Source organism: Rhamphochromis sp. 'chilingali' (genome assembly GCF_963969265.1).
Source record: "Rhamphochromis sp. 'chilingali' genome assembly, chromosome: 20".
In the NCBI taxonomy this organism is placed as follows: Eukaryota; Metazoa; Chordata; class Actinopteri; order Cichliformes; family Cichlidae; genus Rhamphochromis; species Rhamphochromis sp. 'chilingali'.
In genome coordinates, this window is record NC_137947.1 from 17,482,291 (window position 1) to 17,504,131 (window position 21,841).

Genomic DNA, 21,841 nt, shown 5'->3' on the forward strand with positions numbered 1-21,841 from the left:
CACTGATGTTTTTGCATTTCCGCCATTAGTTATCTACTTACTATCTACCGTCCATCATAAAATGGGTACACTGGATAACCAGGATAACCCACCATGTCACAAAGCTGAACTCATCTCAAACTGGATTTTGCTGTGTTTTATTCGTCAAACTACATTCTTGAACATAGCAATGAGTTCAGTATACTCAAATGGCCTCCAGTGACCAGATTTCAGTGTAACGTAGCAACTTAGGGATGTAGTGGAATAAAAGATTCCCATTATGAATATGTAGCTGACGAATCTGCAAGAATGATGTGATGATATTATTTTAATATAGACCAAAATTTCTTAGGAATATTTTCAGCATCTTGTTGCTGCAGTGAGTGTAGTTCTTTGTTATTTGTAGCAATATTTTGTCACAGTAACTGTGTATTTTAAGAGGGAGCAGGATAGTCCCTTGAATATATATGACTATTTAAAAAACATATGTTAAATAAAATATTATTCTACCATGGTCTCTTGGTTGTTTTGTTTTTTGTGTGTGTGTTTAAGCTTGACAGTGCAGATTCAAAAGAAACAGTCTGAATTGCATTAGATTTCCTTTTTATTTCAATTAAATATAACCAACATTATTAAGGATTAAACATTTTTAGAGGAAGTGACGTGCTAATGTTTTGAATCGTGCCGTGCAAGTTTGCGGTTGTCACGAATAGAAATCCCTGTACTGACCTGTCTTCCCCGTATATATCTGGGGAAAACCTTTTAGCTTCATGTCTCCATAATTTCTCTCACAGTAAGTTTTCTTCAATACAAACCCGCTCTTATGTAACAGCATTCGTTTAGGCATTCAGCGTTGAGTGTTAGCTTGCTTGTAGTTGTTGTCAGCTAACGAGAAGCCACTTTGCTAGCGCTAGTTCTCCAAGAGCCTGCAGCTATTTCTCTAACGAGATGCCCAGATGAAGGTTAGCCTTGTGGATCAACAGACACTTGTGATGTTGAGAAAATACGAGTGATATGTGTGTGAATAACAACACACAATATCGTATAGCTTATGATAGCTAAGCCGTGATGCTAGTAATTAACCATTAGCGGGTAAGTAACAGCTGCAGTGCTAATGCTGTGCTGCAAAGCACGAGAGAGGTCATTGTATAGTTGTGTGTGTGTTGTGCTAAAGCGTTGTTAGCTGCATAGATAGGCTGTTGCTTAACTATCTGAATTAATCTGCCTAATTGCAATGGTAAGTCTTTCCTCAAAGTTTGTAATATTATGGTTGCATCACAGCTAACCACATTTGAGATCTGTCCCGCATAAAAGTCATCGCTGCCTGCTAGAGATGCTGGATCTCAAGCTTTTGTAACAACTGGTTTTGTAACGTGTTTATTTCAGCATGAGCTGACTGTGTACCAAATCTGGTAAATGGTGACAGCTGTTAGGTTATTTAAGGGTCTGCATTTGCCACTGCTCAGTACATAACTGACGTGATCATCCAGCACTTTGACTTTTGTGCGTATTCTACCTCACAGCAGGAGAAAGTAATGGACCTCCACAAAATTATCCACAGTGCACTGCAGGAATTTATTCAGACTTACATTACTGATGCAGATCTCAGGTAAGCAGCCCCCAGCCTCATTTAAGCCTGAAAAATCATTTTCTATGGCTTTTGGAAGTAACTTCCTTTCTTACCGTGCCATGCAGCACACTGGATGATGTCCTGTTGTCTTACATCACTGGGGTCCTGGAGGATCTTGGTTCCCAGCAGAGTGTTGAGGAGAACTTTGATGTGGAGGACTTTGCAGAGATGCTAGAAGCTTACATACCTGGCTTTGCAGAAATTGACAGGTAAACAGACTTTCTCCTTTCTCTGGATGGGTTAAGAAAACCACATAACAACTGTACTATGTGTTTTAATGTTATTTCTATTTTTATTTATTTTTTTAATAACAGTTTTTTTTTTCTTTTTATTCTGCAGTGTCAAAGTCTGTGAAATGATGTTCAGTCTGGCTTCAAAACTAGCTACTGCTCGGACCTCAGGTGGCAAACATGTTCATTTTCTCAGCGTTTCTAAAAGTGTGATTCTGATACCTCTACTATTCTACTAAATGTTAATTTATTTGTTCCTTTTTATTTAGCTCGTGAAGAAAATGGTATCCCCAAGGCAAGGACAGAAGAGATCTCATTGAAGCTCACCAGCCTGCCCAGTGAGCCACCAAGAAGAGAAACGCAGTGCCTTAAATCACAGACAGAGGGAGCCACTGCCAAGGTTATCGATTCACCTGACATCAGCACATTGTTTTTTTACATATTTGCATTTGTCTTTTTGTCCTACTGTAGATATTGTTACATCCATTAACAAATATTCACGTGTCTGTGTTAGCCACCAGTGTCTGAGTGGGAGGCCCAGGAGCAGCACTTACTAGAGATGTTTCCCAAGTGTAGTCTGACTGAGGCTCGCAGCGCCCTGTCTATTGCCAAAGGAGACATGGAGGAAGCTGTTCGTCTTATCATAGAAGGGGATGTTCAACTCAGTCCCACACCTCTTAACGTGAGTCTCTGATACACACAGAAACGTTGGTTTTGTGTTCCTCCTACCTTCCTTAGCAGTCTTTGATGGGATCCTCTTGTCTCAGGTAAACCATGGGAAGAGTATTTCCTCACTGGCAGACCAGAAACTTAAAGAGAGCATCCTTGAGAAGTGAGTAAGAGTGCTAGTGTGACTCAGCAGAACTTTCCTCATTTGTTTGTTTCTTGAGTTTATGACTGTGCTTAATCATACTAGGTACATGCTGGTGGACAGGGAGGAAGATAAGAAAACACACCGTCCCGTCGTTCCCAAAGATGTAAGCTTCCCCTTATACTTCTATTTTCTTCACATCAAATCTGTTTCATGCCTCTAAATCCAGGTGCACTCTGTTGTGACAGGCTCCAAAGAAGCTAGTTCGGTACCACGGTAACCAGGTGGTAACCACGAAAGGAGAACGGTATCAGCTCGTGAAGAAGGACGAGACCGAGGACATGAAGAAGACATATGTCAACCTCAAGCCAGCGCGAAAGTACAGATTCCATTGATGACGAGCACAGTTCTGAAAGAGCAGCTAATGACAGTATTGTTTACACTATTTTTAATTTATTAATTTCATTTAGCCTACATTTTGTTTGTTTTTTCCCAATTAAAAGCTGACATCTGCAGTGTTGTCAGAAGCTTCTTTTGGAAAAGGAAAAAAAAAAAAGTTACCTTTTCATGCCTTGGTTAAAACGTTGGATTACAGTGTTTCAGTTTTTTATTGAAAGATCTTTTTTTTTTTTTATTATTATTATCAGATATTTCAGTCAGGATGTTGTGACTTGCGTTCTTGTGTGTGTTTGTAACAGCCTAACCTATCTACGTTTGGCCATCTCAGCAGGTCTGATGTTGCTCTGACAGTATTGAGGTTGTTTGTTTAAAAAAAATTAATTTTATTTTTTTTTATGCATTTTTCTTTTTAAGCCGTACTGACATTGTGAATGAACCTATATTGATTTCTGTAACTAAGTTTTAGTGGTGCTGTAAAGTTTCTTCTGGACATTAGAATTATCAGCTGTTTTATGTACATATTGATTCAAAGAGGCCAATTTCATTTAGTTTAAAGTTAGGTCCAGAGTTTGTTGGACAAGGACACTGTTGTTGGAGTTTTGCCTCTGCACTCCACCACGGTGGATTTTAAATAAGATAATCGTGATGATTTAAAACATTAGTCTTAGATGTTTATTGGTAAAGTCAAGTCCTTCCTCCTTGTTCTTGTGTAATCAGTGGTTTACAACTTGTTTTAAACTTGCTGTATTTAAATTGATGAATTAATTGCAGTTTGTGAAAATGGAGGATATGCTGATGAAATTGCTTTTCTTACCCATGTAAATAATTGCCATTGTGACCTTTAGTTTTTTGTTTTTTTTTCTATGGTCTTTCAGTTGTGGTGTACACACTCAAAACTACAAAAATTGTCTTTGTCCAACAAATTATGCACCTAACTGTGTATTGTAGCCAGTAGGAGTGCTGCAGATATGTTTGTTCAGGCCTTGAATTTTAAATCAGTTTGTTCAGTCCATAAGAGGAAGTCCTGATTGTTTACTTTAACCACTTTCTCACACACGTATTAGGGCAAAGGGATGTTTTAATATGCAAAGTTTTACGGTATTTTGGTTGTTTTGCCACAGAACACTATCGTCCCCTGCATCTCCCTACATTGTTGAATCGCCTCAGGTCTTACTCTCTTTCTCCTGTCTGGCAGCTCCATCTTCATCACCTCCTCTGCACATGTTCAAACCAGCTCAGCTTTGCCTCTTTGTTTCCAGACAGCTAAACCTGAGCTGTCCCTCTGATGTACTCATTTCTAATTCTGTCCATCTTGGTTACTCCCAGTAAAAATCTTGGCGTCTTTAACTCTGCAACCTAGCTGTTTAAGTACTGAATTTAAAACCAGAGGGGAAGAAAACGCATTACAATAACTTGATCTGAAGTCTGACAGAAGTGAGATTTGACAACCTACGGATTCACAGCTCATCCCTAATAAAGGAGGACGTACACTTCACAGGCCTTACCCAGCTGAAAACATGTCCGTATGCTATATAAATTCATTTTTCAAGACATGTTCAAACAACTGCAGCACTCTTTCTAACATTACGAAGTTGTGTGTGTGCTTTCTTTCACACCCCTAATGCAGAGTAAAAAATGCTGCTGGATGACTTCATTTTAAAGTTCATTCCAACAGGATTACCTTTATTTTTGATAGAGATGTTTAGATTTTCAAATTCTCCAATCATGTATTTGTGATAATAGATCATGTGCTTTCAGGGTCCGTTTACATATTACCGAAGTGGTTCTCTTGTCACAGCGCCTCTCATCTCGTTTGTGTTCTGTGAGGTTTGCTTCGCATGTGATTGTGGATGTTTTTTTTCCTCTGATTGGATTCTGATTTCTTGTTAGTTGTAGATTAGGATAAATGGGGTTTTCTTTTAGATATATGCTTTGTGTTTCTTTCTGCGTCCATTTGGACCAGCTATAAGCATTTGTTCTAAATGGATGGTATATAGTTTTCCCCTCGGTGTAGTGTAACAGCTGGGTGTTGGAAAGATGTCTTGTTTCTGGTGCTTATCGGCAGCAATGTTATCTTTAAATACTGTATGATGGTGTTACTGTAGAGCATGGAATGGATCCCCTGAAGCTGTTATAGTGACAACCGAAACAGCTTTCCTCGCTCTGAGAAACTGCTGACGCACAATTTATAGTAAATACTAATTTTGTAGACTACCATATGAGTTGTGTCTATTTATTCATGTACATACATAAGGTGCTAAATTTGAATATTTAAGTTTATTATTTAATTTCACAGCTTTCAGTAATCAGTCAACTCTGAAGAAGAAGAAGAAGAACAAACAAACTTTAATCAGAAGAACAAGGAGATGACATTTAAAAAAAAAAAAAGAAACCACAGGCATCCATCAATAAAAAAGGAAAAAAAAAAAAAAACATAACTATCTCTGCAAATAAAATCATTCTCATCTTTAAAGCAGCTTAATGCCAGTGACAACAAGCATTTTTACTATAAAATTGGAAAATTAAAAAAAAAAAATAATCTTGTGACATTTAATACCCTGCCCATTTAAGACAAGGCACGCACAGTAATTAATTACCCTAGCAAAACAGTCTTATTTTTACAGAGTAATTAGTACTCAACGTTTGATCACTGCACAATTTGTGAGAAGAACAAATGATGATTACTATCAGGAGTTTAAAGGCTGAACCTTGAGCAGAAAGAAATGAAAAAATATTGACAATATATGTATATTTCCATTTCAAGGGTTCATCTCACTGATTTATTCAGTTACATTATGAAGATACCATCTACTGGTTGGTTTGGCACATACTGCACAGGACACCAGTCAGCCACAATATTAAAGCCACTGATATTTAAGTTAATCAAACTGTTCTGCGAAACCATGCTCCTACTGTAGCATTCGTGTGGATGCTACTTTGACGTGCGCAAGCCACCGTACCCCACTGTGCTCGCTTTTAATACCGTGGCCACACAGCGTGTACCAAATGGTGTCCCTTTTATTTAATGTACATATTAATAACAACTCGAGAGAGCAGCTTAAACTTCTATGACAGCCATCTTTCAAGTCGCTCTCGCGTCAAGATCTTACAAACCTGTTTGTGTGAAAGTAAAAATACATTTTTCTCATCTACAGATGCAAATACAGCATTTTCACCAGGAATTAAATGTTTGTATACATTACAGAATCATTTAATTTCAAAATAGACGTATGTAATATAACATTCTGATTAAGTGTACTGTAGTCCACATCAAGCTTGAAAAGCAAATGCAAACCTAACCACTAGGTGGTGCTTCTTTGTTGCACTGCAATGGTTGATACTGAGCTACATTCCACACATTTTCCTGCTAGTTCACTAAACTAATAGCATTTTAACATGTGAGTTGTTTTAAACCGGTTTTACACCCTTTAACCCAAGAAAACATGATGTGTAATTGTTCTAAGAGGTTTCCAAAAATTTCATATTTTCTTTCTTAAAAGTTGCAACTAAATCTGCACTGATCAGCTCATTTCAAGTACCCACTTCTCCTGATACTGGTGTGCAGAGTAGCCCATCCCAAAGAAAGGCCTTGAAGTAAAAACTCAAAGAGCAGTTTATAACACACACAAAGGAAAAGAAATCACTGCTAAAAAGAATGTGACATATTCCTTCAGCTGAATATATGACCCCCCCACAAAAACAAAACAAAAAAAAAAAAAAAAAAAACACTTTTTGAATATTACTGTACTGCATTAACATCTGTGCCTATGTCTTTTTTTTCTTTTCTTTTTTTAAACGAGAAGTCTTGCTGATCGTATCCGAAGCAAGTCTTAGGTAGGCATAGAGGAAACGCAGATAAATATTCCCAAAAACCTCAGCTGTAAAGCTGTCTTTGAATTGCAATAAAGATTATGATTATTACAACATAATGAAATGAAATTTACTAGTCAAGCCAAAACTGTATTACTCCATGTATATGACAAATATCCTGATGTGCACTGTACATATAATACCCCTCTGACTCTTTCATTAGTGGTTAAAATAACAATGCTTCTCTACCAATTTCAGACAATCAACAGCTTGAATTGTAAAACTGAGACAGCTCTGACAGATCGGTACGAATAGACAAAAGAAAACGAGAACATGAATGTTTGATCGATGTTTCTTCTGTTGCTTTTGTATTTTTCCAATGACAATGGCACTCGAAGACTGAAGCACAACGTTTTCATGATGGCCGCTTATTGCCATGCAGTGATGCGTAGCTCCAAAGACAGTGCTTACACACACAGCAGTGTCAGCATCACATGCACACAGTTTCCAAAGCAGTCTAGTCAGCAGTTTTTAAGGGTAGGGGTCTAACTAAGATCCTGCTCGTATCGCCCTTTGATCATTGTTTTCAGCAAAGGTCCGACCTACAGTAAAAGAAAAAGGGTTTTTTTGTTTAGGATAAGCTACATCACGTACTCTTACTACACGGTTCTGCTCACTGCATTGTCCTGAACTGCATATATATCTTTCCTCTGTACTAAATCAGGTAAGCCATAAATATTCACAGTAACTGGGTTGCTGGAAGGGTCAGCATGCCCCAGTGATTTCATGTAACAGGTGACCTAAATGTGGATCTTATTTGATGTTCTAGAATCAGGCAATGTGACATTCATGTGCAACTTTGTGCAGTCATGTACACTGCCAGTACTTTAGAAACCGCTCTTTTCTTTTTTTTACCTCATGTGGATCTCCGAGTGCTTCTCCCAGCATCTTTTCAATATTCCTCATGATGGCTACTTTCTGATGAGCCCGCAGAGGGTATTCTATCCTCTTAGGTGTGGGGGCACCCTGGAAGTACATGTAATAGCTGAGCAATCATGAACAGACATGTGGTGGCAATATACCACATGTTTTAAAGTAACTGTACATACTTTGTACCAGAAGTTTACAGTGATTGTCACTCCACCATTCAGCAGCGATTCAATGTGATGCCACCTGAAGACAGAAGAAAAATACAATCAACTAAATCCAGTGAACTGAATGTGTTAGAGCAAAATTAACCATCACTTAATCCCAGCATTACAAATGCAAGTAAGAAACTACAAGCAGTCTAAGTGAAAATAAAACAGAATGTCAATGGTGTAGTACCCCAGTATCCCAATTTCTTGTAATGTGTGAAGTACACAAAGTAAGTGATATGTTTTCTTGTCATTGGTTGTCTGTGCATTACTGGTGTTAGCATCAATCAATCAATTTATTTATAAGCACATTTAAAAACAACACAGGTTGACCAAAGTGCTGTACATAGTAAAAAAGTAGATCAAACACACACAAAGAACAGAACAAAACTCAGTGACAATTAAAAGCTAGAGCGTAGAAATGTGTTTTCAAACGGGTTTTAAAAATGTCAAGTGTTTGAGAGATCCTAATTTCAAGATGCAGACTGTTCCAAAGTTTGGTTGCAGCAATCGCAAAGGCCCGATCTCCTCTGTTTTTTGGCCTGCTTCTAGGGACAACTAGAAGTAATTTATCAGCTGACCTGAGAGTTCTACTAGGAGTATTTTTAGTTAACAGATCAGAGAGGTATGATGGAGCTAATCCATTTAGAGATTTAAAAACAAGCAATAAAATCTTAAAATCAATTCTACAACGTACTGGAAGCCAATGTAAATGAGCCAAGACTGGGGAAATATGGTCATGTTTACGTGTGCCGGTCAGGAGTCGAGCTGCAGCATTTTGAACTAGCTGAAGACGAGAGAGCAGAGCCTGGCTGATACCAAAATAAAGACTGTTACAGTAGCCAAGTAGTCAAGCCTGGATGAAATAAATGCATGTAGTCAGCAAATGACAAAATGTTCTTAGTTTTTGCAAGTGCCCTGAGCTAGAAGAAGCTGGCTTTTACAACAGAATTTATTTGTTTCTCAAATGAAAAGCTGCTATCAAAGAACACTCCGAGATTCTTTGCAAGCACTGCAAATAGTACAATCTCAGTTTTTTGGTCGTTTACATTCAAAAAATTTAATGCAAACCATGATTTAATGTCATCGAGGCAGTCTAGCAACACTTTTAGAGAGTCCGTAGAATTATTTTTAAGAGGAAAGTCAATTTGAAAATCATCTGCATAACAGTGAAATGAGATTCCGTGTTTCCTGAAAATAGAGCCTAATGGGAGCAAGTAAAGGGAAAAAGAGTACTGGGCCCAGGATAGATCCCTCAGGAACCCCACATGTAAGGTAAGTGGATGTGGATGAAGAGCCACCAAACCTGACAGAAAAACTTCTATCAATTAAATAGGATCTGAAGCATTCAAGTGCAGTTCCTTTAATACCCACACAGCTCTCCAGTCTTGATAAGAGAATCCCACGATCTACTGTATCAAATGCCACACTTATATCTAAAAGCACAAAAATGGCAGAGTTATTAGAGTCAGCAATTAATAAAAGATCATTAAGAACTTTTAAAAGCGCAGTTTCAGTGCTATGTAGCGCTTAATGCATAATGGTGGCAAGAAGACCTCTACGCTGCCTTCTTAATGACCACGTCCTCCATGATCAAGACCAGTAAGATCATAATCCATGTACAGGAGGGGTTTCAAGCGTACGACACGTGGGCCAGAGGTAACCCACCAAAGGATCCAATCCAGCCCACAGGATGCTTTTGGAAAAGGTGGTATTTTAAAGGAGGAGGCCAAAACTTTTGAGCCTTTAACTGCATTTTCATTAGTTTTAGTCTATACCAAGACATAACCTGTAATAACCTATAATCTGCCATACACCAAGTAGCTCAACAGATAAACACCAACTGCAAGAAAATTTTACTTTTTTATTGTTAGTATTCATTTTAAAACCATTTACAATAGGATTTGGGGGGTTTTTTTCCAATGATTTTACAAAGTAAATAATGGAACCGTCTTTCATTTCTTTACAGTACAAGCCCTGCTGACCGGTTCATTTGATTTACCACAGCATTATGTTGACAAACAGATATATTGATGAAATTGTACTTTTCTTAAGACACATTTGGCATTAAATACGCAGGTAACCTTCTTCACACTCAAAGTAACAATTTTGAGGTGTATTTCTTTATACGAGATATTGGGCAACATCTTTACTGGTCCACCCCATTTAAGATGAAACTGAGCTTTATGTGACACATGACGTAAAATGATTTTTGACACCCCTGATCTGAAGGAAATCAAGTGCTATGCAACACATACAGCAAGTCATGACATCACTCGTCAACACAGAGACTCATGTCAACAACCTTGCTAAATGGTTTAAACTGAAAAATGTACATCAGGAGCAAGAATTTGGTTAAACTAAGGAGTGCACATGAAGTTTATGATGGAGAAAATGGAAAAATGCTCATTAAAAAAAAGGGACCAAAGGGTTTGTTCACTGTGCACAAATTTCACCAAAATCTGACTAATGCTCAAAGCGGAGTAGTGGATTGTGAATCGTGGACAGATGGACAGACAACTGACTCCTCCCCATGGCACAAGCTCATTTGTCCTTTGGCTACATTAGCTAAAATAGCAAGGCATAATACGATGAGCAGACATGTACTGAGTGACAAAGTGACACAAGACACTACTTTTACACTAAAAAAGGAAAAGATCATGTTTTAAAACCTCTTAAATGACAGAGGCGGAATACAACGCACACTTCCTCCTCACATGGATGTGAAAGTGCGACTCAGAGAACTCCATCACATGACACATTAATGTCACGCTTGCTTTTTCTGGGCTAATTAATGAGGCCAACCTAAACCAAACGACTGATGGATAATCCTGCAACAGCCTGCTAAGTGCTTAAATAAAACAAAGCCATGCCGAGAGCATGAAAACACAACAGCTGACAGGGCTTCCAAGAAATGTTTGCACACATAAGATTGATAGAAAGATCACAGAGATATTATTCTTACCAGTACATTGGGATGTAGAGCACGTCTCCGGGGCCCACGACAGCCTCATAGCCAACAACATTTTTAAAATTTGGAAACTTCTCATGGTCTGGATTATCAAAATCAACCTATAAATGAATAAATAAATTATATAAGAAACAGGAACATATTACTCATCTGTCTTCATGAAATATAAAACACATTTAAAAAGGTGCAGATTAAAGTTATTAAGGTAAATTAATAAAACAAATCTAATGTTATCACATTAATGACGTCATTGGAATCAAACTTGGGTGTATTGCTACATCCAGCACACAAAAGTTTGGTTTCACTCATCAAAATGTGAAAAATAATTATATTAGAAAGTTAAAGATGAAATATTCTTTTCAATATATTATGCAATGTTGTATTATTTTTGTATTTCACAGTTTTTACAGTATAAAAAAAGGAAAGGAGCAAAGTGCAAATGAAATAGAACCCTAACCCTTAATGCAATGGAGCTAAGGCTTCTTTATAATCATAACTAATTAAAAAATAAAAATATTACTAAAACCTTATCCAGTTTTCATGTGCCGTCTATGCAACTGCCTGGTGTGACACATTTGAATAATTATGTTACTAAATTCCACTAAATGTGTTGTTAATGTGTTTCAGCTAGCAAGAGATTATTTAAGCCTAGCTGACGCAGTGAGCAGCTTCTCATCTCTAAAACAACTCTGCAGCTAGACACATCCTGTGGTTGTGGCGAAGATAATATTCTGTTACTGAAGGGTCAAGTTACTCTCCTGAATCAAGCACAGAAAATCACTTAACAACTCAACAATCATCTTTGAGTTAGAAATGTGGTTTTAAAAAAAGTTTTATAGAGAAAGCATTATGATCTGGGGTTGCTTCGGTTGGTCAGGTTGAGGTTTAAGAGAATTACAATTTAAAAAGTGAGGTGTATAAACTGAACGACCAGGTTTTTTTAATCAAAGGCTTTTTTTCCTGAGCTTCCAAGATTAATTGGGCTCAAATTGCGAAAGAGTGGTTCAGGGAGCATGAGACATTTTCACACATGGACTGGCCACCCGAGTCGAGACCTTAACCCCACTGAGAATCTCTAGGATGTGCTGGAGAAGACATTAGGCAGTGGGCCAACTCCCCCACTGTCAACACAAGAGCTTGGCAAAACATGAATGCAACTCTGGAAATAAATGCTGTGACATTGCACAGGTTTATAAAAATGATGCCACAATGAACGCATGCTGTCATCAAAGCTAAAATTGGTCCAATGAACTATTAGACTGTGTACCTTTTTTCTTTTCCAGGCAGCGTATATGGACACAGTGCAGGCATCTGCACGTGAGCATGGCCGAAAGCCTTTTCGCAGGATGGAGCTGGCTTTGGACCGGAGATCAAACATATGAAGCTTTCTGTGTGTTGTGCGTGTCAAACAGGTAAGTATACAATGTTGGGCAAGCGTCACCTTTCAACCCATCATTTCATCTCTAACAGAAAACGCAGAGTGGCACAAACACATACTGGCACTGTGAAAATAAAAATCTGATAGCCTACAGAAGAGAAGGCTATCACAGGATAAGCAAAGGTAACAGTTTCTTCAAATTTGTAATGCAAATAAGGAGTTCAAACAAATGCCGCAGGGCAAGTCTGGAAGAGCAAGAAAACTGCATGTCGGATTGCCACTGATGACCTGCAAAAGACTGAGAACATTTTAACAGTCTCTGGAGTGGTGGTGCACGGTCTTACTGTGCAGCAACACCTCTGCAAGTTTGCAAAGTAACATCTAAGCAAGCCTGACACAATTTGTAAATCCAAACTGATATTGTTGAAATAAAACTGACACCAATAAGCAGCCTGGCTTAATAACATGAACCCCTCCTGAATGGAGCAGCTCAAACACACTTTGGGTTTGTGCTGCAGCTAGTAGTATGGGAACATTTAACCGGGAAGAACGCATTTATGTAAATGCCAACTCCTGGAAGCACATAATGATAGTTTAAAATCCATAACAGCAAGGAACACAAAATACAGGTTGCACCACAGCCCTCAGGCCCTTAAAGTGAACATCAACAATATATTTATAAACCTCAAAGGAGAAGAGCATACAAGACCCATACAAGAGAATAACACAACTACACATCTTGCAGGATAAATTGGTGAAAACTTGCCAAACAAGAATTGAGACTGAGTAGAAAGAGGAAAGAAAAAAAAACATCTGTATGGCTTTGGCAAAGAGGGTGTCATTAAGCAGAGAGTGATCCTTTCCTTTTTTTGTTATTTTAAAACTGCAAAAAATTTAAAAATTTAAAAAATGGAAATAACAGTGTCATCTTGCTGAACGTTTAAAGAAATTTAGCAACTTTCGGGGTGGCTGTAGCTCAGGAGGTAGAGCATGTCAACTGCTGATTGGAAGGCTGGTGCTTCGATCCCTGGCTCCCCCAGTTTGCATGCCAAATATCCTTGGGCAAGATACTAACCCCGACTTGCTCTCCGATGCATCCATCGGAGTATGAATGTGTATGAATGACAGTTAGAAAGTATAGATAACTGTGTATGGGTGAACCCAGCATGTTGTATAGACTCCAGTGGAGTAGAAAAGCGCTATACAAGAATCAATCTATTCATCTTATTCTTTAATCATTTGACCAAATTTCTGCACCTACAGTACAACTTACTTGGCTCTGTCTGTCACAGGGGTGATGAACAGGGTATGGATAGAGACATTCAAACTGGTCTGGCGGGAAGAGGATGCATCTCTTATGGCCTTTAATCTGTGCAAAGAAATTCTGCTGCTCGTCATAATGCGCTGGCGTCACATTGCCTGCGGTGACAGATTAACAGAAAATGTAACGCAGGGGTGACAAAAATAACTTTGAACTTATTTTCTTTCTGCTGCCAGAGCCTCACCCTCCATGCCAATGAGCAGGAGGTTGGATGTCAGCTGTCCCCAGCTTCTCTTGGCTTGCTGCTTGTTGATCCAGTTCCAGTTGAAACCAAGAAAGTCAACAACGATCTTCTTTCCTACTGTGTCGTTCAGCGTCTGCTGCAGATATACCCTTGAAATGCACGAGAAAAGGGCACATGCAAAATGTATGAGCCTGAGACAAAAGTGGTATAAAATACACTGGCATTATAGTGTACAATGACAACTTGTTTACCAGCTCCTGTTTCAGCTGACTACATCTCCTTTACACCACAAAGAGAAATTTAGCATTTAAGGAAGTGGCTAGTTTAAATCCAAATAGGTAAAAGCCGCTTTGCGTGTCGGCAAGTCAACAGTCAGCTCTCTTTAGTAAATGATCTGTCTGTGTGTGTGCTGCCAGGCCAAGTCAGGTCACAGGAATAAGCTTCTCCCATGGTTCTCTGGTGGAAATGCTTAGTCATGGCCACCGCTTTCCTCTGCTGCATTACGCTGTGAGTGTAAAAACCCTTCCCTGTTAAGTACACCTGCAGCACAAACACATCTTGTCCCTGACATTCAATGAGGCCCTCGTGCACCATATTTCTATACTTAGGGGTGCACTTAAGTGGTCCGCAGGTGCGCATGCGCTGTCAAAATAAAAGACGCGCACCAGATAAGAAGTTGTAACGCGCGTTTGCGTACATAAGATTTTGTGGAGGAGGACAGACATTTGTTTAGAACTCTTAAAGATGTCGAAGAAGCAAGCTCCTTTAAGCAATTACTTTGGTGTTCCTCCACCTCCAAAGAAATATCAGGAGTCCGAACCGCAAAAGAAGCACGTATTCTCGGAAAAGTGGTTGCAGGAGGCGAGCTGGTTTCAAACAAATGATGAAAACACAGAGATGGGGTGCAGAATATGCCATGAAAATCCCACTGTAGTGGACAAAAACAGTACCTTTGTACGCAAACGCGCGTAGCAACTTCTTAGCTGGTGCGTGTCTTTTATTTTGACAGCACATGCGCACCTGCGGACCACTTATGTGCACCCCTGTCGATACGCCTATATAACAAACACACCGCTTCGACTAAAATATCATTTCATCCTACCTTTCATCTCCTCCCCTTTCCTCCGTTTCGTGCATTTGATCCACAAATTCGTTAAACTTCATTTCCATTCGCTGAGACTTCGGGACAAAGTTCTCAAAGTTGCACATTTTTTTCTCATCGTAGTAAAGGAATTTGTGGTTTCCTGAAATGTAAACAGAGAACTCTCCGTTTCCAATGTTGTCCTTGAGGTATGCGATATCCCATTTGAGAGCTGGGTACACGAGGTTTGTGTCTGTCAAAACCACCGGTTCCTGAAAAAAAAAATAATAAAAAGCATTTCAACACAACAGAAAAATCTAACTTTATTTCACGCAATTGAAAGGTGACGTAAGTGACTTTGAACATGGCATTGTTTATGGAGACCGGTCAGAATACTTCAGTCTGATAGGAGGAAAAAGTAACTCATCACCACTCATCACGCCCAATGCATAAGAGCATCTCTGAATACAAAACACATCAAACCTTGAAGATGGGATACAGCAAGAGAAGACCAGAATGGAACATGGACCATGTCCATTTCGCCTTGTATCAACCATTCACGCTCCTGGTGGTGGTGAAACGATGTGGAGGATATTTTCTTGGCACACTTTGGACCCCCTGAGACTAACTGAGCATTATTTAAACACCACAGCCTACCTGAGCATTGTTGCTGACCATGTCCACCCCTTTATGACCACAGTATCTTCTTCTGATGGCTGCTTCCAGCAGGTTAACATGCTATGTCACAAAGCGCAAATTATCTTAAACAGGTTTCTTGAACATAACAATGTTTACTGCATTCAAATGCCCCCCCTATTCACCAGCTCTCGATGCAATAGATGACCATCACCATTATAGTGAAATGGGAGATTTGTATCATGGGCGGGACTCCAAAAATTCTGCACCAACTGCGTGATAACAGCATGTCAATATGGACAAAAATCTGCCAAATGGTTCCAGCAACTTGCTGAATCTACTACTACTTTTAATTCTTTATGGCAGCGTGGAAAAATCTCACAACTAGACTTCAGTAGATTGCAGATTACAGTCAAGTGATTTCTGTTTTTCTACTCCACCCAATTCAAGCGCCTAATCCTAGCTGCAATGGCCATCATAGGTCAAAAAAACCCAAAACAAAAACAGCTGGCCACTGTTCGTCTGCAATTAGTGCAGGCTGTCAGTCCACTGTTTACCTTATCTGTCAATATGCCAATTTTCCACATCTATTTACTCTGAATGACAACGTCAAATTTTGTGAAAGGAGTCCAATATGAGTTGATGGATCAGTGAAGTTCACAAGCATGTTTTGCATTTTTTCATATTTCAAAGGTCTGACTTCAGTTCAGGAGATGAAACGTGGGGTGAGAAGGAAGAGGATGAGTGGAAAAGAGGGAAAACAGAGACATAATGAAAATATACATGTAAAACTGTTAAATAGTCAAACAACTACTGTATTGAAGACAGACAACTTGGTGGCTTTTGCGAATCTGTGCCCTGTCTGTTTTTTTATGGACTAATTCTAGGCTGTTAAAATGCATCAATCTGTTAGAATATGTAATTATACACTAATAAGTGTAAATCTTTGATTACAGTGTTCTTTTTGCCATTAGAAATCCAACCCAGTACTACCAGGCATACCTAATATAGTGGACAGCGAGTGTACAATGGTAGGATAAAAATGTAAAGTTTTACTTTACATTTCTCACCTTTATGACCAGCACATAACTATGCTGCATAAATTAAGAGGAATGCAAAAAGACTGCTGAAGTGTCTTTCAAGGGCGACTTTTCAAGCTTTTAAGTAAAAATAATAATAATAATTAATTAAATTATTAATTACACATAAAAAATAAACATTAACTGTTGCTGCGTGTATCACCATGTTGATTTTGTCGCATTATTGTTCATAAAATCTCCCAAAATATTTGTTTAATAACTGCTCTGAATGCCATTAAAATAAATATATCCCAGCAGCTTGCAGCGGGCTGCACGGGGAGTATATGGCAGCACACTCTGAGCTACGAGGCCTACGTGACTAACTGAACGTACACCGCTGCGCGCGCCCCCGCCGCCCGCGTGTCTCGTACGTTGTGCACTGTACTGGTTCTCGGTTTCACTTTCACCGGACAACTGGGAGAATTTTCGGTGGCAAAGGCTTGAAATGATGCTGTAAATCCTCGACGCCGTCAACTAACTGTAACGTTTTGAAATATAGACACTTTAGTTATGGTCTGTGTTTAAATTAAGATGGCAGGTGGAAGCAAATAAGGGGGGAAACTGCCATTTACTTCAAATACATCTTTTTTTTTCTTTAGTTTTTACGCCCGCGCTTTATGTGCGTCGTTTTAAAATAGTTAAATATATCTCATTATTTTCCACTCTGCCTTAATACTGCTGGGAAAGAGAGTCGGTAGTTTTAATATGGATGTTATTATTAACATTAAACAGCTAATAAGGCGACACAATTGACATGTCACATTTGAAGCCGTGTTTGGTAGCTACAGGGGTCACTCCTAGCACAACCTGTGATCTACATTACACATACCCCTCAATGTGTCTTTTTTTTCACTCATGTATTAATGGTTGAATCAGAATGGCTGCAGCTGTTAAAAGCAGTCTCTCCAATATGACAACACCAAATAAACAAATTCCAGTGTAAAAGATGCCTATGATAATGAATAAACGGGGGCAATTATACTCATTTGATTATCTCTGAGTGCATTTCCCCACCCTAACCTGCCTTTGCTAAATATTCTACACCATCATACATATTACTATTTTTTAACTGTTGCACAATTTGCAAAGTAGAGATCTTGAAGCCCAAATACAGATAACTGCACCAGTTTTGAGGAAGTTGGAAGAGCACAATGTGTAAGAAAAGGTGTGAAAATGTGTAAGAAATTTTCACTTCCCTTGTTCCATATATGGTAATAAAAATGAAGTGTGAAACGTGAGTAAGCTTGACAATATTACTATCCGTGTTCTGTTACTATTCTTAGATAAACATGTCTCAAGAGCTGAAAACTGTCATGGATTAGTGTGCAGAAGAATAATAAAAAGCAGAGCAGGAAGCTGGTTTATTTGGAGAAGTATTAGTAAGATGACACATCTACTTCTGTGCAAACCAATTCTGATTACAAACAGAGAACGTGTCAGCTCTATTAATGTGCCATTTTGCAATATGCTTTTGTTGGGCACATACACCTACTCCATAAAGTTTTATAACGCATACCATATCTTAAATGAGGAAAGTTAATATGGTTAACAGTACCTTTATAGCTCTATATTCCACATTAAATTCTTGTGAGACAACACTGAAGTGATTAGAGTTTTCTATGGGGAGTGACTTAGGTGTCACTTCTTTTTAAATGCAATGGCCTGCATAGAAGCCATGCACCTATACATGATTGGTCAGTGGCCCATCAGTAAACTCCTGTAACGGGTAACTATTGTCTAGAGAGGTCTCTTGGTAAAAGGCTCCAGCTAAATTAAACAAAGAATAAGAGCAATAAAAGACAGTGGACGTATTATGATATTGTTTGCCTGCTCAAGATAGAAATTATTACAGCCTCAACCTTAAGCAGACGAGGCATGCATTTCACTTCCATTTGTTATGGTTGGAATTAACCTACAGCTGTTTCATCAAGAAGTTGGGGAGAGGTGAAAAACCTATATCAGATAAGACACCACAGAAACGCTGATTCTTATAAACACTTCTGTGTGTAGACCACAATGATGATCACCCCAAACAGCTCTGCAAAGTCACAAATTACAGATACCGGATCTGCTTATATTAATACGTTTGCGTCCAAATGTGGAAGAAAAAGAAAGCATCTTGCTTTGGGTGTAATGTGCTGTCACGAAAACCCATTTACAGTGCCAAATTCTTACATGGCAAGCTGGAACTCTGAGAATTTGAGCTTGAAAATTAAAGTCTCTGTACTAAATTTAAATGCATCATACAGATTTATGTTGACCACACTGAGCTGATGTAGTGTTGTGATAAAAACAAGGCTAAATCTGTCCAGGATGTGTCCTTGGACACTAAACAAAACTCTAAGATTGTTCGCGATCTTTCACTGTCACCGCGTTGGTAGATAACCTGAAGACTGATATTTCTTAGATGAAGCTGTTACTAAAATGTTTGTGCTGCAGCGGTACTTTTTTGGTTTCTGTAAAAACACGGGGTGCAATTTTAGCGAATCTTAGAAGTTCCCATAAGCTAACTTAGCAATTTTACCTCATTGTTTATTAGCATTTCTGCTCTCGGGTCCGTGTGAGACAGCCTGGGAATGGGCTTGGTGGGGAAAGAATACTTTCGGAGCTGGGATTCATCCCAACCCCGGCTCTGGACGCCAGAGAAAGCGGCACCACCTTCGCTCGTCGCCGGGTCAGCTTCCACCACGGTCGCCGCTGCCATGGTCGTCGACAAGCGCTGATTAGCCGCCTCAGTCTTCCCCTGAATAAAACAACCATACACCGGTTTTCGCTGCTAACGATATCCCGCTAGGCTACACAGTCAGCAACGGCACTCTCTTACAAGCTTTTCCATTCACAATTATTAATCGGTACAAGAAAATGTGCGCAGTCCCACAGAGAGCACACAGCTCCGCTCCGTGCAACTGTTTGTTGACAGCTAGAAAACAAACGAAACCAACTCATATATACTCTGGTCTGATAATGTGATGCTCAGAATATCGGACAGCGACTCCTAGCGTTGTGGCTGACTAAATGCTACTATTGCATCTATTTCCTTTCACCACAAGGGGGAGCAGTCGCACTTACTTTTTTCACAGTTGTGCAGAAAGTCGATAGCAAAGAGGCAACGAGCCCATCAGTGATAGGTTAAAAGTCACACTTATATCATCTAGTGTGCAGATACAAGCTGGAAGACTTTGTTAACATAATGTTGTTACTTCTGAAAAAATATGTCCTAATTAGAGCTCAGCCTACATGTAATATGAATATTTTATTTAAGTGCTTCACTTTATTCCTCTGTTATGCAAAATTTTATTGCATAAATCCGATATTGCATGGTTTTCAATACAGGAAACGCTAGTGTAATTTTAACAGGACTTTTAATTCACAGTGACAATTAGAATAGTTTAATATAATGGACATCAATTATATTGTTCTATACAATGGCAGGGCAAACGATGGGGCTGAGTTGGCATTGACCCCCATAGTTAAAGTACCATAACCCTCAATCAGTGTAAATATACCTCCACCATCCACTTTATTAAATACACCCTATTAGTACTAGATTGGACCCTTTTTTGCCTTCAGAACTCCCTTAATTTTTCATGCCATGCATTCAGTCAGTTGCTATCATGTCCAATATAGAGACAGAGTTGCTGCAGATCTATAGACTGCACATCCATGGTGCACTCCACTCCACTCCACTGCATCCCAGAGGTGCTCTATTGGATTGAGATCTAATGACTATGGAGGCCTTTTGAGTACAATGAACTCCTTGTTGTGTTTAAGAAACCAGTTTGAGATAATTTGAGATTTAAGGCATAGCACATGATCCTGCTGGTAGCAGCCATCATAAGATGGGTACACACTGCTCATAAGGTGGTGTGGTGTTTGGTCTTTAAATGATGCGCAGAGGAACTACTAAGGAGGAGCCCAAAGTGTACCAAAAAATGTCCCTCACCCCGTTACACCACGGCTGAAAGCCTGAACTGTTCAATGTTGTTTGTGCCAAAGGTTGGCCCTATCTTCCAAATATCGTCATGTTCAAAGTCACTTAAATTGTCTTTCTTTCCCATTTTGATGCATAGTTTGAGTTAGGCAGGTTAGCTAGACCATATCCTACATGTCTAAATGCACTGAGTTGTTGCCAGGTGATTGACTGAGTAGACATTTGCATTAATAAGCAGTTAAAAAGGGTACCTAACAAAATGTCCAGTGAATGTGTAACTATGTAATGTTAAATAATAATATTTGCAAGTTTTAAAAGACAGACTCCCCCCTCACCTACCTCACAGTGGTTTGGTATAGTAGACTGAAACCTGTCTTAATATGACAAGACATCCTGAAAATAATGTAGAGAAACACAAACTCTTACTTTAGGGACAGAATGACATTTATTGGCGTGTTATTTAATGCCACCATAATCATAAAATGATATAAAATAAGATCAATCACACACACATTAAATACATGAAATACAATAAATTAGGACCAGAAAGAAAGGATGGCAGCGGCTTTATTGTGTAGTAGTATGTACATTTGTTTGTGAAACCAAAGATCCCTGGTTCAACTGTGGGAGGAGGCACAGATCCTGCAAAAGCAAATATGTGGCCCTATCTACTGTGGTGACCCCTGTGTGAATAAGGGAGCAACTGACAGTAGCTTCTATATAAAATATGTAAGAAAAAATAACAAAACTGATGAAGTTAGAAACTCCGTGAAGGGAATTTTACATTAAACAAACGTGTTAAAAAGCTCCACGTGAGGATTGAAACTGTAAACCAAAAAGCATGTATTGTACCAAAATACTCTTTTAAATACTTTTGTTGAGTAGTTCCATGTTAAAGTACTTCTACTCCATAAGATGTCAGGGGGAAATATTGCATTTCCCCTTCAGTGCTTTAATTTCTCAGCCATAGTGGCGGGGATACTCTTCAGATTATAATAATAATTAATATTTTTCCTGTAATATTCTGAATTCAAGACTCATACTTTGAATACTAATTTAATTTGATTATGTGTCCCAGTAACACCACACAGTACCCCAGATGAGCCACCTATATAAGTCAAACTTTCTGCTTCAGATAAAGGAAGATGTAGTATTTTGATAGTGTGGCTCTTATTTCAGGAAAAAGACCAACTGCTTACAACAGTACTGGTCTTAACAAAGCACTGCATATTAAAAGTTTCATGAAAGTTAATCAGTGATGATCT

At 38.8% G+C, this 21,841-nt stretch overlaps 2 protein-coding genes across 3 annotated transcripts; one reads left to right on the forward strand and one right to left on the reverse strand.

Annotated features, from left to right (window-relative positions):
* Nucleotides 1–650: 650 nt before the first annotated feature.
* On the forward strand, nt 651–5,283 carry cuedc2 (CUE domain containing 2). 2 transcript variants are annotated; one of them, XM_080869596.1, is made up of 9 exons: nt 651–772; nt 1,503–1,588; nt 1,675–1,818; nt 1,949–2,010; nt 2,109–2,239; nt 2,354–2,521; nt 2,607–2,671; nt 2,756–2,816; nt 2,899–5,282. In XM_080869596.1, exons 2-9 carry the CDS (start codon nt 1,515–1,517, stop codon nt 3,043–3,045), a joined length of 852 nt encoding a protein of 283 aa, XP_080725722.1. In that variant the 5' UTR covers nt 651–772; nt 1,503–1,514; the 3' UTR covers nt 3,046–5,282. The 2 variants fall into 2 exon arrangements, with proteins under 2 accessions (XP_080725722.1, XP_080725723.1); XM_080869597.1 differs by having other exon boundaries at nt 666–772; nt 1,506–1,588; nt 2,899–5,283.
* Nucleotides 5,284–5,400: 117 nt separating this feature from the next.
* On the reverse strand, nt 5,401–19,561 carry hif1an (hypoxia inducible factor 1 subunit alpha inhibitor). The gene is made up of 8 exons (XM_080869595.1): nt 19,170–19,561; nt 14,952–15,202; nt 13,850–13,998; nt 13,618–13,763; nt 10,961–11,067; nt 7,969–8,032; nt 7,775–7,885; nt 5,401–7,461 (listed from the first exon to the last, which is right to left on the reverse strand). Exons 1-8 carry the CDS (start codon nt 19,347–19,349, stop codon nt 7,405–7,407), a joined length of 1,065 nt encoding a protein of 354 aa, XP_080725721.1. The 5' UTR covers nt 19,350–19,561; the 3' UTR covers nt 5,401–7,404.
* Nucleotides 19,562–21,841: the final 2,280 nt, after the last annotated feature.